Source organism: Vombatus ursinus, unplaced genomic scaffold (assembly GCF_900497805.2).
Source record: "Vombatus ursinus unplaced genomic scaffold, bare-nosed wombat genome assembly UNPS02009132.1, whole genome shotgun sequence".
In the NCBI taxonomy this organism is placed as follows: domain Eukaryota; kingdom Metazoa; phylum Chordata; class Mammalia; order Diprotodontia; family Vombatidae; genus Vombatus; species Vombatus ursinus.
Window position 1 is genome coordinate 1,670,652 of NW_020948910.1, and position 16,194 is coordinate 1,686,845.

The window sequence follows — 16,194 nt, forward strand, 5'->3', positions numbered from 1 at the left end:
ATTAAATTCCAACAATCTACCAAAGATTCATTTCTATATATCTGTATATGCATTGTGCTGTCCCAAACATGGTTAATTTAGTGTTTGTGAACCCAAGTCTCTTCACCTATAAAAGAAGGGGGTTGGAGTAGATGATCGTTAAGGTACCTTCCACATCTGACCTACAATAGTTGTGTATAGGCAGAGATATATGGAGTATGAAAATATCTACTAAAACCAATTATTTTGCTAATGCAAGCCTCTAAGTCTGTGGGAAAAAATAAAGGTGTTACCTTCTGGTTATTATCTCCCTTTTAAATTTTTTAAATAACACCCTGATATTTACATCAGCAAAGTATTTTTCATTTTATGTAAAGTCTTCTAAGAAGATATTTTGAAAGTATGAGAATTAACAGCATAGGGATCTGACTGGTTGATGGAGGAGACTGTCTTACTCCTACATACCTAAATAAGTTTGTGCCATGGGAACAGTGCTGATGGGGGCAGGAAAAAAGCTTCAGTTGTTCAAGGCAGCTGAAGCTTTCAAGTCCAATTCATGGGTCAATGTTTTCTTTTTGAAAAACACATCCTTCAGATTTGTAATTTTAGCTAATTATCTGAGAGTGAAACAATGTCTTGCAAACCACCCCTGCAACTACAGAAAGGGTGAGGATTTGTTACATAACTGCATACTGCAGGAATAATTGCCTAAAGAGTTTAGTTGATTTTTAATAACCACTACCCCACAGGAAAATGATATTTAGTTCACGAAAGGAGAAGGGAGGGAGTGTGTGTGCCCTGCCTGCCTTCCTAGGTGAATGGGTATTAGAAAGAGGGGAAGGTATTATCAAAGATAGCTGTTAAGAAAGGAATTGGATGCCAATTTTTGGACCACATTCCACAGTGCCCTTGCATTCCCAGTACATTTCTTTTCCAAATGCAATCCCTACCTTCTGTGTGGACAGCGGAGACATAGGTCCAATTGTAACGTTTGACTATGTCAAGCATAGCTCTGGCTTGCAACGTGTCTGAAGGAACTACCCTCAAGAAATATTTGTACAAAGTTTTGTCACTGAGGTCAATGCTTGTGGCTGAATAAGCAATCTGGGGGATGTCAAAGAGCTGAAGTAAGTTCTGAACTTGTATGGCCACTGAGCTGGAACCAGGACCAATCACACCTGCAATGGGCTTTTTAGTGCGGCCAGGGTGGTGAGATGGATTGTCAGGCAGGCATCGATTGGTCCCATCCTTGTCATCACGAATAGAAATCAGAGAATCCCTAATGAACTCAATACTCTGCTCCAGTGCAACAGATGAATGCCAGCAGGAATCCCTAATCTCACTGCCCAGAGTGATGTTGGGCAGCAGAATGGGATCAGAGTTAATTTTATCCAATGTATGAAACATGGCCTCCACTCTCTGGATGCCATACTGCTCCCTTATCTCCCCACACTTCCTCTCAGGCACCTTTTCTGCCGGTGGCTGATGGTGAACAGAGAAGAGAGCTCCAATAATGACATCCCCATCCATTCTAGCCACTGATCGCTGAGAGGAGCCCCCAACCAACAATACATTCCTGCCAGGGCTCCTTGGTAGAAGAGTCATCTCCAAGAATATGGCTGGGAAAAGCACCAACAACATCCCAATCATCTTATTGCATGATGCCATACATATCCAGGTGACCAATTTGATAGATTCTTCTTTCTTGAACATTGTGGGGGATACAGAGATGTTTCTTGTTTTCCTCTCTCTCTCCTTTTGGTTACCTCTCCCCTAAGTGTCTCCTATACAGCAGTAGCCACAGTTCCGTCCCACCTCTTCTTCCTCTTTTTCTTCCTCGTCCTCCACGACCAACACCTCCACTCACTGGAGGCGTTTTCAGACAAATATGAACCTTTCTTCTCCAGAGGTGGCTCAAAGTAAATGCATTGATGGCACAGCTGGAGTCATTGTGGCCAGGAATTGTGCCTTACTGGGGAATGAGGGGAGGGGTATGGCAAGAATAGAAACAAAAACACTATGATTAGAAGAAATGGTCAGTGAATGTTAATCATTTCTTAGTCCTTTCATTTTGGTAAATGTCAGTATCAACCAGAGGGAAATTTTACAGGCCATTTTCAAGGACAGCTAGAGAAATGTTATCCTTATTCTTCCCCAGTGCTCTGAACAATCTTGCCTGATTTATAGACATAGCTATCTAGTCTCAAGGTTGACTTTCACCTTCTCACTCTGTGTCTCCTACTGGTTCAAACAAAAAAGTTTTCAAGGTGTTGTCTTTGTTTATGCCTCTTCCTGCCAGGTGGTCCAATCCAGAAGTTTCTACTAGTTGCTGTGTCCACCTCCCTATTCTCACTCTGATTTCAAGAAAACCAACTTTTTCAGGAGAGAAAATTTGGAAATTCTTCTAAGCAAATTGAAACATTTTTTTAAGGTCAAAGAGAGAAGAGAATGTACCATTTACATAAACTTTTTGAACTGAGGGGGAAAAAAGGATGAAAGATTAAATCCAAGTGTGGAATTTAAGCTTGGGGAAAATCCTTATTAGTTACTAAGGCAACGCCTGGGAAAGTCATCGTGTTTTGGGTTTTTCTTTTCCTGAGAAGCCAGCCTTTCACCAGATTTTGAGGGAAGAAGAGGTGAAGATGATTCGGCTGATTAGAAGAGATTAAATAGTTTAGCGCAGTTGAGAGAAGGGACAGAGGGAGTCTTGTACATACCTTAGTCGAGACTGTTTTGTTCAGCAGAGTTTAAATAAGAGGGAGAAAGCAATAGTTTCCTGTTGCATTCATTGGTGGGAGAGCTGCACCCTACCGCTGCTTTCAGAACACTGGACAGCGCACTGAGCAGCTTCAACCTTTTCCCTGCAGTCACCAGGACTCAGGGAATGAATTAACCCTGTGCACTTCTCTCCTTCAACTTCCTCGCCTGTGTTCACCCCCATTACCACCACCAGAAAGCAGCAGCGGCACGCACACACACACACACACACACACACACACACACACACACCCCCTTACCTCATCACCTTTCCTCTCTCTTCCCAATTTCACTGAGGCTTCTCTTGCTCCTTTTGAACCAATTTAGAGAGAGTCGGACTGGGGATGGGTTTGGAGATAGAGTCACAGACTCTCAGTAGCAAACGGAGCTCAAGTTGGCTCCCACTGCTATCCTTAGTGGGGCTATTTCTCCTCAAGGAGAAAGTAGGAAATAAAAGGGGTTAAGGGAGTGTAGAGATAAAGAAAAGGAGGGAAGCGAGTGCAGGAAAAAGCAAGAAGATGATTCCAAGGAACCAGTGGGTCTCAACGCTTCCCCTGATTTCATGACCAAAATAAATAAACATGCATCTAGTGCCAAGCAGAAAATCAAAGAGATTATAATTGTGCCTGCCACATGGAGACAGCTTTTAACTACTATATTATAGATCAACCTTGACATATTTGGCAGATTTAAACTTGAACCTTACCTGAATCTGGGAGATAGTGCTGTTCTTCCTTGGTCAAAGCAGACAGTGGCACCTCTCCCGTTCACAGAAGCTTTAGCACAAATCCAGTCGGATGGTAATGATAGACTATGGGCTGTACACTAGTGCCCTCTTTCTTCAACACAATTTTACCGCAAGAAAAAAAAAGGGGGAAAAAAAACAGGTCACCCAAGGCTCATCCATTATCTCATGCATAAAAATCAGTCATTTGTGGAAGGCGGATGGGAGATAAGACTGAGAAGAAAAGAGAATTCTTATTCCTTTTACTATTCTATGCTTCTTAATGAAACAGCAAAACATAAATAATGGTGTGAGTTGGTAGGGAAAGGAAGTACATATGCTGCTTTTTGTGGATGTTCTCTGTATATCTTTTAACTACTCAAATAGATTGTCTTCTCTCCAATAAGACAAGATCTGACTAAAGAATGTAGATTGTAAATAAATGTGAGGGCATCCAGAAGATATTTCCTATGCTTTTCAGAATAAGATACAGGAAGAAAACTGAATGGAAAGGAGAGGGAGAGGTGTGTGTGTGTGTGTGTGTGTGTGTGTGTGTGTGTGGTGTGTGTGTAACTCTGTGTGCATGTGTGTATGAGAAAGAGAGAGAGAGAAAGAAAGAGACAGACAGACAGACAGAGAGATTGAGAGAGAGGAGGTAAACCAAATGAAGACAGAAACAAATCTAGACTGTATTTTTTCAGGTCAAGATGTAACTAAATTGAGTATGAGTAAGCCAGGTCACATGAAAACAGTGGAGTGAAAAACACTTATCCAAATACCTCTCAGGCTGGCATCACCCCCAACAGGTCTCTGGGTGTTACAGCTCATTGTGTGAAAGTTGAAGTTAGATCACCATCCTTCTGGGAACTCTGTTGGATGCACAGAATGTGTCCAACTTATAAGAAGACAAGAACCAGTGTTGGTGTGTTCACTCTCATTCAATTCATTCTGCGCATGTGAATAAAAGTGTGGGGTCATTTCATAGCCTACTTGCTCATGTCAATAACAAAATCCAAAACAACCATAATGGGAAACAACAAATGGGTTTCAGTTACTTCTATAAAAATTTATAAAGGGAAGTCAGAAACATTGATCAAAATTAAAATCATAGTGTTGCCAATATTCTCCAAATGGTAGATTATATGGGGGTTTGTAGTTGTGGTTGATGTTGTTATTTTCATTTCTTTTTCATTTGTTTGTTTGTTTTTCAGAAAATAACTGGATCTAAAAGGAATTTGTTTGATTTCCATTCCATGGTCATAGTGATCCAGGAAGCTAGGAGAAGAAACATGGAAAGCCAGGAAAGAAGGAGTCATTGTAGAGCCATCTTTGGACTTCAGGAGGAAACTCAAAAGATAATCTTCTGTCCCCCTAAGAAGGTGATATTGGTCATCTGCTGCTTAGTCCAGGGAGACTGAACAGATTGTGTTCTTCTAATTCAGGAAAACTTTTTCCTTGAAGCCACAACAAAATACTACAGTAGATCAAAGCTTCAGACATTAATACATTTTCTCCAATGTAAATTTTATTTGTCTTTTCCCATTTTGGATAATGTCGCCCTACTAAGGTGAACTCTGAATGGGATTTGGCCAGGAGCACTTCAATGATGCAGTCATCCGTATATTTATAATACATTAACAATAATTTTATGGACTGAGAAAATTATAGCCTCTAAAGTTCAAACTGTGCTTCCATATGTGTGTTCTGCAAAGCTGAACATTTAAAAAATAAAATATTAATGTGTTTTAGAAATGACTCCTTTACTACTGAAGGAGTAATTAAATGCTTAGATTCATTTGTGCTCCAATTCATTTGACAGTAAGTAAATAAGTATTCAGGCTTTATGGAAAATGCTTTTAAAGAAGATGAATTTGAAGAATTACAGCATATCAGGTATTTCTATGTTCACAAATATTATTTTTCAATTGAAACAGAAAAGATGTTAAGTATATGTGGGAATAACTAGTGCTTTTTTCTTGATAATCTTTTAAGAAAAAAAAGAAAGGCATTCTAGAAGGGTCATTTGAAGGAAGAAAGAATGCATTGATGAATCAGAATCATTCTTAGATTCTCTTTTTAAAAAGAGACTAAGGCATTTTCTGTTTCTTAAAACTATTCTTCAATACCTCAAAAGCTCTTTGATTCCACTGATGTGGGTGTTCCCCTGGTGGCCAGCCTTCTAGTGTGTCCCCACTTATATAAAACTCTCTGATGCCAATCCATTGCTCAGCACTACTGAAAGCATTTTCAGCTTGGTAAGACCTACCAGAGTCTTTACTCCACCAGCATAGGCTTTCTAAATCCAGGACCCCTCCATGTTATGATGAAGCATCAGGATGGGACTTAAATGGAGAGCTCAAAATAATTCAGAGGATGATCAAATAGGTTAACCAACATATGAATTCAACTCTCTGGCATAAAAAAGACAAAGGTAGAGAAACTGGCATAGAGATACAATATTAAAAGGAACAAGAAAGTGGAAAAGTGCCTTTATGAGAATAGATTTAAAATCATCTGAGATCTACTACTTAGTTAACCTGTGTGCCTTTGAAAGAGTCATTCAACACCCCACCTCAGTTTCTTCATCTGTAAATGGTTGGAGGGGTGAACTAGATGATCTCTAAGGTTTCTTCTAGATTTAAAGCCTATCCTATGCACTAGGCTAATGCAAAGGCTAAGAGATGATGTGAAGTATTTAAAATCATGAAAGATATAACAAAATTATCATTTATTCCAAATCCAATAATACTAGCACTATGGAGAGAGACAGACGAAGATAGAGAAGGAGAGACAGACAGATACACACAGAAACAAAGACAAAGACAGGCAGAGATAAAGACAGACAGAGACAGAAATGGAATTTATTAAGCATTTATTTATTATGTTCCAAACCCTAATTAACAACAAAACATTTTAAGTTAAAGGTATCACACATATTGCAAAACTATAAATAAACTGGACAGATTGATTAAGTTAAGTCTGAATTTGTTCCAAATGGGAAATGTTGCTGGTAACCTTTGAGAGAGTAGTCTAAATAAACAGAGCTGTAGGGTAAGAGGATTACAAATTTATAGATAGATGGGACCACAAAAGTCATCTTATGGAACTCCCTTACTTTACAGCTGAGGAAACTCAGGTCCAGAGATTTCAAGTGACTTACTCACAGAGGTAGGAAGTGGCAGAACTGGGATTCAAACCAAAGTTCCCTTATTCCAAATTCAGTGTCCTTCCTTACTGTACTATGCTATTTCTCTAAACCAGATGGCAAAAAGCTAGTGAGGAAATGGATGCAACAAATGTGGATGATTCTTTTTAGGAGCTTAGAAAAGAATGGAGAAAATGATGAGTCAAGGGAGGTTTTTTGTTTATTTTTTTAAGGATGACAGTAGATCTGGGTATCCTGGAAAGCAAACAAATAAGTCACAGGAGTGGGAAAGGAGTCAATAAATGTGGAGAGACTGAAGATGAAATGTGGAGAGAATGATCGATGGGGCGAGCTTCCAGGGGAGATGGGAGAGGATGTGATCAAAGCACAAGTAGAGGGGGTTAAGATGTAGAAGAGTTTTGAGAAGTAGACTAGAGGATAGAAGAGAAATCAATTGTCCCAGTAGCGTAGGAGTTGGATTCATCTGCTGAGGGGGTAGGATGATCAGATGTTACCTAGGGGAGAGGGGAGGAAGATGATGGGGTAACTTGGGGAGAGAGAGGAAGTTTTGATGCCAAAACAATCAGCTGAAAAGTGAATAATTCAGCCAGAATATAGTTCAGCCATTTGGACTCAACTAATTTCTTTATGGAAATTCAGTCAAAACAGTTTGTGTGTGCTAGCATAAGGAAAACCACAGATTCAGTTATGCTGCATTATTCATTCTTTCATTTAACAAACATTGATTCTGCAAGGAAGGCCTTAGTCTAAGTATTGAAAGAGATAACAAAGATTAATAAAATATTGTCCTGGTCTTCAAGAAGTTTGCAAGTTTCCCCCAATCCTTCTTAATTCCAGTGCTTTCTTTTCATGAATTATTTCCTATTTATCTTGCATATAGCTTGCTTTGACTATATTTGTTTGCATGTTGTCTCCACCATTAAATTGTAAGCTCCTTGAGGGCAAGGATTGCATCTTTTTGTACACCCACTGTGCTTAGCACAGTGCTTGCACATAGTAGGCCCTGAATAAATGTTTATTGAACTGATTTGAATTGTTATTAATATTGTTACTCTTTTAAAACACCACCTTTCATTGTATCAAAAATCTTTAATGAATCCTTATTTCTTGCAGGATAAAGCTTGCCATTGGAGGTCCTCTACAATCTAAACTTATCTTTCCCATCTATTCTCCCAAATACTCCCCTACATAAACCAACTATTCCAACCAAATTAATCTATTTCACTATCCTCAAAACTCACCTTAAATTTTCCTGTCTTCGTGCCTTTACAAGTGTTTTGCCGTAATCTGGAATGTCTTTAACCTTCCTCTCTGTCTATATAAATCAGACTTTCTTTAAAGTTTAGCTCAAACCACAGCTCTTCAAGGAAGATGAGGACAAAGAAAAGGCACCTGGATATAGCAATAAAACAATCAATCCCTGGTCATTTCTATGTGAACAGTTTTATTAGGTAGAAGAGTCAGGCCAGAAGCCACGTTGTAAGAAGTTGAAGAGTTTATGGTGAAGAAGTGGTGAACGTCCCTGTCTAAAGCAAACCTTCTCTCCTTTGAATACAAATAGCATTTCTTTCTTGTGCCAGTCAACAGGTATTTTCATAAAAAGTATAATTATGAAGTGATATGGTTGATTTTTAAACAAATATAACTAAAGTTATACTAATGAATGAATGTTTTCTTCTTCACAGCAGTAATCTGTTATACATTTATGCTATTTAAAAACTACACTTCTATTCCATGAGGTGGCAAAAAAACAGAGGAATGTGAGTCAAGACCTGGGTTCTAATCCTTATTCTGCCACTGACTCAGACACTCTGGACACTAATAACAGTTAATAAGTCATTTTAAGGTTTAAAAAGTACTTCCCTCAAGCAATCCCATGAGATAGCCACAGTAGGTACAGTTGTCCCCATTTTAGACATGGAGAAATGGAGTCTCAGAGAAGTGAAATGACTTATCTATAGTTCCACAATTAGTAAGTGGAAAAACAAGAACATAGACCCTTGGCCTCCTGACTCCAAGTCCAATCACACCGTCCCTCTTATTTTACCCACTCTAAAGTTAAGTTTCCTCATCCATACAATGAAGAGGTTGGATTAAAAGATCTCTGAGGTCCCTTTCAGCTCTAAACTGAAGTGATGATATGCTAGGATATTGCCACTTCTCAGAACAGTTTTGAGATTCCTCCTTTGAATTGCCATCACAGTCTTCAATGCATAAGTAGATGAAATGTCTTCATGTTCTCTTTTAGTACTCTTTCTCCTGACTTTCAGCATTTCTTCCCCTCCCTGATGAAATGCAGGCATATAAAATCTAACAGAGTGCTTTTAAAAACTAGGGTTCACCATCTCAGCCAGGCTGTAAGTACCAGATCTAGTCACAGGCCTGATCCCATGACTGATCAGCTCTGGAACTTTGACCTGACCTGGTCTAGTTTACATGTTGACACTTTCCCCTCCATCCACCCCCACATTCCCCATTTCTGGTGGACTCACCATTCTATGCTGAACTCAGATCTACCCAGCCTACCATACCTCAGAACTCCCAAGTTCAGGAGATCCACCAGCCTCAGTCTCTCTCTGGCAGTAGGGAATCACAGGCATGGGTCACTTCAGGTAACTTGTTGGACTGTTATAGAGGAAAGAGAAACTGAGAAACTTTTAATAGGCTTCCTGGGAATACTTACATATTAAATGATGGTGGGAAAAAATTGCTTAATTGAAAAGGCATGAATGGTGGGATTTTAGATAAAGTGATGAGACAATTAGAGATTATTTGGGGGGAACAGGATCATTTCATCAGCACTCTTCAAGCCTTAGCACACTAGGCAGAACTTTACTCAGCCCTGGCATGAAACTGACCTTGCTTTCCAATACCAATGATCTAAGTGAGCTTTTCTGACAATACCTGCATGGTGGTCATTTTTTTAATTATATGACCCTCTTAAATTCTTTAACTATGAGGATAACATAACATTTAGCAGCTTCTACATTCAGGGATCGGAGGGCTTGGAATATGATATTCCAGAGGTCAAAGGAGCTAGGATTAAAACCATGAATCACCTACCCAGCAAAACTGAGTGTAATCAATAAGGGGAGAAAACTGGCATTCAATGATGTAGAGGAATTTCATGCATTTCTGAGAAGCCAGCTCTAAATAGAAAATTTGACTTTGAAATACAAGACTCAAGAGAATCATGAAAAGGTAAACAGGAAAGAGAAATCATAAGAGACTTATTATTAGTTGGAGGGAATATATATAGACAGAGGGCACAGGGTGAGTTAAATATGAAGGGATGATCTCTTAAAAATACAATTAAGGGGTGAGAGAGGAATGTACTGGGAGAAGAAGAAAGGGTAGAGGTAGAATGGGGCAAATTATTTCACATAAAAGAGGCAAGAAAAAGCTATTACAGTGGAGGGGAAGAGTGGGGAGATAAGAAGGAATGAGTGAACTTTACTCTCATCAGATTTGGCTTAAGGAGGAAATAACATACAAACCAAATTGAGTAGGGAAATCTATCTTACCCTACAGGAAAGTAGGGGGGAAGGGGATAAGAGAGGGAGGTGTGATAGAAGGGAGGGCAGATTGGGGGAGGGGGCAATCAGGAGCAAATGCTTTTAAGGAGGGACAGAGACAAAGGAGAGAACAGAATAAGTGGGGGGATAGGATGGAGGGAAAAATAGTTAGTTGGAAATTAGAAAAAAAAATCTTCAATCATGAGCACAAGTAAGTCTTGTGCCTAAGATTATTTTCCCTTACATATTCCCATGTAATTACCCTACAGTAAGGGTGCTTGTTTACACAAGGAAAAGATATATAATTTTACTTTAAAAAGAAAAATTTTAGAATATGCCTATAAAGTAGCTTTGTAATACCCTCTAAAATGTCAGGAAACCTTGACCATGTGCTATAAGTATAAACTCTTTGAAAAAAATTCTTAAAATGTGATTAAGGAAAACCATGTGAGGGAGAGGGATTTGAATTCAAGAATGGGAAACAAGAATAAATTAGTTCCCTGAGCAAATAAGTGCATGGGAAAATATTTCAGAGGCCTATGTTTATGTGCATTTGTGTGTGTGTGTGTGTGCATGTGTGTGTGTGTGTGTGTGTGTGTGTATGTTTAAAGTCTTGGGTCTTTTATTACTTTGAAGTATTTATAGTCTAGTAAGGAATAATTAGAGTGGGAACCTCATCTGAGAAAGCCTCAATACTTCACTGATGTTTTATTGTCTAAAAATATGATGAATAACTTAAATAAAAGAAATGATAAAGTGTCCCTTTGATTATTAAAGAGAGTAGCATTTGTTGGTTATTTGTACTTTGAGAAAATCACTAAATTTCAAAAGACAAGGTAATTTTATCTTCTCCAATTATATACATTACATGTATATTAGATTCAATAATAAGGCCATGTTTTGTAACTGAAGAATGACCCCTAAGCCTTTCTAGAGTGTGCCCATGTTCAGACCAAATACTAGACCACAGAAGGGCCAAAGTGGTCAGCACAGTTGGCCAGAGAATTTCTTAAGAATCAATACATATCATTGCATAATTAATACAGCTGGGAGCATTCTACATTGATCCTGTTGTCTGACCCCAGCAAACCATACTGTCTTATTTGACTAGCTACCCATAGACCCAGACCATGACTTGAAAGTATGTTCATTGCCAAATTCTCAAAAACAGAGTATGCTTTTGTTGGAAAAGCATGGCTTCTACATTTGTCCCAATTAATATTTCTTCATCTCTGAAACTTGTATATCCCTGGTTCTCAGTTCTTGATTCATCTGTAGCGTTTGTCTTATCTGGAAAGGTGTAGAACAGTGATTGTGAAGTTGTATTACAAAGGATTATAGGCTTTAGAACCAGAATGATGCTTAGAGATTATCTACCTAAACTCCCTCATTTGACAGATAAGGAAAATGAAGTTCAGATATGGGAAGTCACTTGCTAAAAGTCATCCAGTTAGGAAGCTGAGTCAGAGATTTGAAATGAGATCCTCTTTCTACTAGGGCTATTTGAGTTCTGCAAGGACAAATAATGGGGCATTTTAAAATCCTTATAATTTTGGAATATGTATAGATAGACTAGGTGTCCACCTTAGTGCCTTGCACCCAGGGCTCCATGTTGTGGCTGCTCAATAACTGTTTGTTGAATTGAATTGAATGAATGAATGTGTGCCAATCACCCACAATAATGGGGCTGAATTCAAAGTGGGGAAAATAAAACACCTGGAAAGCCCCAAAAGAACAATAAGGAAGTAATTAGGTCCTAACACCAAGTTAGTGTTATCACCTGGAGAGTCAATTCAAATACAGATCCATCTGCAGGTAGGTCCTTCTGCTGGTTAATTCTGACAGTAATAATGTTAGTTACCAACGTGCTGTAGGCTATGAACCTAATTCTGTTGGATCAAGTATACATTGCTTTTCTTATATATATTTTTTGCTGCTGGTGAGAGAGATACAGTGGAAAAGAACAGGGTTCTGATCCCAGCAATGTTAGGAACCAAGGGCAAATTACTGAAACCTTCAGTTAATTTATCTGTAAAATGCAGAGATTGGATTAGATTGTCTCTAAGGTCCTTTATAGCTCTGCCATTTTATGTTTTTTTAACTGGCTTGTCATAAAGAATGTAACTTTAGGGGAAAAATCAATAAAAAGGAATCAGTCTCTAGTCTAAGATCTACTCTTCTATTTTTTTTTTTGCCACTTTCAGTCTTATTGATATGTTTTGTATTTACTTTACATACATTTACAGATTACTTCCACTCTATGAGAGGTCTCTTGTAACAAAGTAAAACAGTTAAATAAAATTAATAATACAGTGACCTCATCTAAAAGTGCATGAAAGCATGAAACATTTCACATCTGAAGGACACTGTCCCCCTCTATTTTTTAAATTAACAAATCTATTTTCTCTCTCTCCTCCCCACTCTGTGGGGGGATGGGGAGGAGAGAAAAGGAAGGAAAAACAAATTTTCTTGTAATAAACATTCATAGTCAAACAGGACAAATTCCCACGATAGCTATACACAAAGATCATATCTCATTCTACACCATAAATCTATCACGTCCCCATAATGGATAGAATATTTCATCATCTGTCCTCAGAACAACTCTTATACCACATGTAACTGTTCTAACATACTAAATCTCACATGCCAGGTAGCATAGTATAGTGGAAAGGGTATGACCCCAGAATTTAAAAAAAAAAAGTTTTAATTCAAGTCCTGGCTCTAAGACTTCATCACTGTGTGTCTTTGGACAAGTTTGTGGTTGTTCAGTCATCTTTCAGTTGTGTCTGACTCTTCTTGACCCCATGTGGGGTTTTCTTAGCAAAGATCTAGCTCATTTTACAAATAAAGAAACTGAGGCAAACAGGGTTGAGTGACTTGCCCAGGGTCACACAGCTAATAAGTGTCTGAGGCCAGATTTGAACTCTGGTCTTTCTGACTCCAGGCCCACTGCCCTAGGCGCTGTGTCACCTCATCTGTGAAATTAGGTTAATACTACTTTTCTCATTTGGCTGTTATAAGGAAAGCACTGGATAAGCCTTAAAACATTCTATGAATGTGCTCTATTTTTCTATAGTCTAAGGCTGTGTCTCTACACTCATCTAGGTTTGAGAGGAAAATAACTGGTAGGATTTCATCAATCATTTGTTTTCAAAATAACTAGTTGATAAATTTATAAGCATTTATTTTAATTGGTGTGAGGGTTTTTTAGGTACAAAACAATATCACCAATTGTTTGATGAAATCCAATTTTTTCAAATCAGTTTGTGTATAGAAATACAGTGTAAGAAGTCAAATCAAAGATTTTGAGTAATCTGAAGTTGTATCAGTCACAGCATCACATAGGATCCCAAGAAAGAAAAGGGTAAGATACACCTTGCCATGAGTGGGCCTGATGTGATAAAATGTCAGATAAATTTAGAGAACTTAAAATAGAGTGTCAAACCCGAAATCAGGAAGATCTGAATTCAAATTCAGCCTCAGACATTTATTAACTATGTGACCCTGAGCAAGTCATTTAAGCTGTTTGCCTCAGTTTCTCCATCTGTAAAACGAGCTGAAGAAGGAAATGGCAAACCACTTCAGTATCTTTGCCAAGAAAACCCCAAATGGGGTCATGAAGAGTTAGACAAGACTGAAACTACTGAACAACACAACAGAATATTTGAACCAAATACCACCATCATTTTAAATAAAAACAAACTGGACTTCTTCATCATTATCTGGATTGAATTTCAAAGTATATGCGTATTCCCTAACTACCTATGACCTTTTCCTTAGTAAAGCACTTTCTGTCTCACTGATTCTGTTATACTCTATTTTGATTGTCAGTGCTCCCACCTCCTCAAAATACCTCGTATTTACTTATCTGAGAACTTGGATATCATCCAAAGGAATATAAACTTCTTGACAACAGGTATTGTTTTGGCTTTGACTTTGTATCCCCAGTGCCTCGAACAGTACTTTGAATATATTAAATACTGAATAAATGTTTGTTAATAGTACTCGAAGATTTACAGAGCACTTTACAAATATTAAATAATTTTATCCCCATAACGGCCCAAGGAGGTAGGTACTATTGTTACCCCCCTTTCACAAAAGAGGAAATTGAGGCACACAGATGTTAAGTTATTTGCTTGGGTCCATACAGCTAATAAGTGTCTTAGGCAGAATTTGAACTCAGGACTTCCTGACTCCAGGTTTTATGCTCTACACTCTATACCACCTAGCTGCCTCTGTTAAATTGAATTAGGTTGCTGAAATTATAATTATGGTATAATTTTTGCATGAAAGGCATCATGCAGAAAGCCAATCTTGGAGTCAGGAAAACTTGACTTCATCTCATTTTTCAAACAATATTTGTTGTGTGACCCTGAGCAAGTCACTATTCTCTCACTAGCACTATTCTCTCACTAGCACAACTCTAAAAATAATAGTTGCAAAACAGTTTCTATCAGCATTGGTAAAGTGAGTTTCCTCCCTGAGAGTTCCCTACACCAATTAAAGCATATATCTGTGCCACACAAAAAATTGCATGTTTATGTATGTGTTGTAAGTCTATTTATGTGAGAACACCATGAGAATAAAGAACATAGCTTACTTAGCATTTTAACTCCCCTAGCAACTGTACATGGTATTGAATTAATCAATAACTTTTAAAAACCTGTAATACATTTACTCTGATTTTCCCCTTCCAGCTAAGGAGAAGAGGGTGGAGAAGAAATGAGCCCCTCACAGTCTCCACTTAAAGCAGGTTTCAGCTGATAACTCATCTGAAGTAGGAGGCAGTGAAATCATGTGACCTAAAGGGGTAATTTTGAGTACAGGGTTGGTTTTATAGGAAAGTCATTCCTGACTTTTTCAACACCTCAGTGTCTCTGATTTTCTCAAAGGTGTAAAGATTGATCTGAATCAATCACTGAATTTGTCACTGAAACCTCAAAGTTGAATTAATTTAATTATCTTTAATTTTTAAAATATCCCATATTTCTAAATTTTGTCTAAATTTTGTCTTATCATGCTGTTTTTTTCACGGGACCATAGATTTAGACCTTAAGGGTCATTGAGTCCAAAACCATTATTTTACAAGTGAGAAAATAGAAGTACCAGAGTTGTTAAGTATCTTGCTAAGGATCACACAATTTATATCTGAGATGATATTGGAACCCAGGTCTTCCCAACACCCTATCTACTAAACCACTCTAAATCAAGTCTCTACAGGAAAATAATAAACCTCTGGAGGGTAAGGACCATGTGACGTATTCCTGTCTCCTTCTAGCACAGAGATAAGCTAAAGGTAGGAACCTAACAAATACTTATTGGATTACATCAAATTTAATCTAGTTAAGCAAAGTCTCTTCCAACCCGATGAGTTTAGGTGAGGTGGGAGTCAGTCCTGAAAAAGGGGAAAAATACAGAAAAGACCCAAGACTGAGGTTAGGAAAAGCCAATAACCAGAGAGACTTTCCAGGCTAGTGCAGAAGTAAAGGCTTTTAACTGATTGGCACATTAAAAAAGTATTTTCACTTTCTGTAATTCTATAGATATAATCATAGATTTGAAGATAATCTGCCTTTGAGTCCTATGACCCTTTTTGCTTTTGGTTCAGTAACAATATTGAATGTCTATTTCTTTGTCTCTATTGGGAGATAATTACCTTGTAATTGTTTTGATGAGTCAAAGTTTTAAAGGCACTTTGAAGAAGAATGGATTATATAAAGGTGCATCTTCATTGATGCAAATAATGTACAAATAATATGGTTTCTTCACTTGGAGCTACACTGGGTGCTTATTTATTGTTATTAGAATTTTTCCCAAAAATACAATTTTGAAAGAATTACATTTTAATATATTTTACAGGTAAATACATTTCAATACTGATTGTAAATAGTATTTATATAGCACTACCTTTGCAAAGTGCTTTATATGTATCATCTCATTTGATCCTCACAGCAAAATGAGGCCATATTATTATGCTCATTTTGCAAATGAGGAAATTGAGACTGAGAGAGGTTAAGTGATTTATCTATAATTTATGAAATTTTGTTGGT

At 37.8% G+C, this 16,194-nt stretch overlaps 1 protein-coding gene across 2 annotated transcripts in view; it reads right to left on the reverse strand.

Moving 5' to 3' along the window:
- The window catches only part of GRM1 (glutamate metabotropic receptor 1), a 415,558-nt gene extending 413,676 nt beyond the window's left edge, over positions 1-1,882 (reverse strand). For both annotated transcript variants that reach the window (XM_027850717.1, XM_027850718.1), the window contains exon 1: positions 930-1,882. In XM_027850717.1, the coding sequence (XP_027706518.1) occupies positions 930-1,692 (763 nt within the window). In that variant the 5' untranslated portion in view covers positions 1,693-1,882. The remainder of the gene's footprint in view (positions 1-929) is intronic.
- Positions 1,883-16,194: the final 14,312 nt, after the last annotated feature.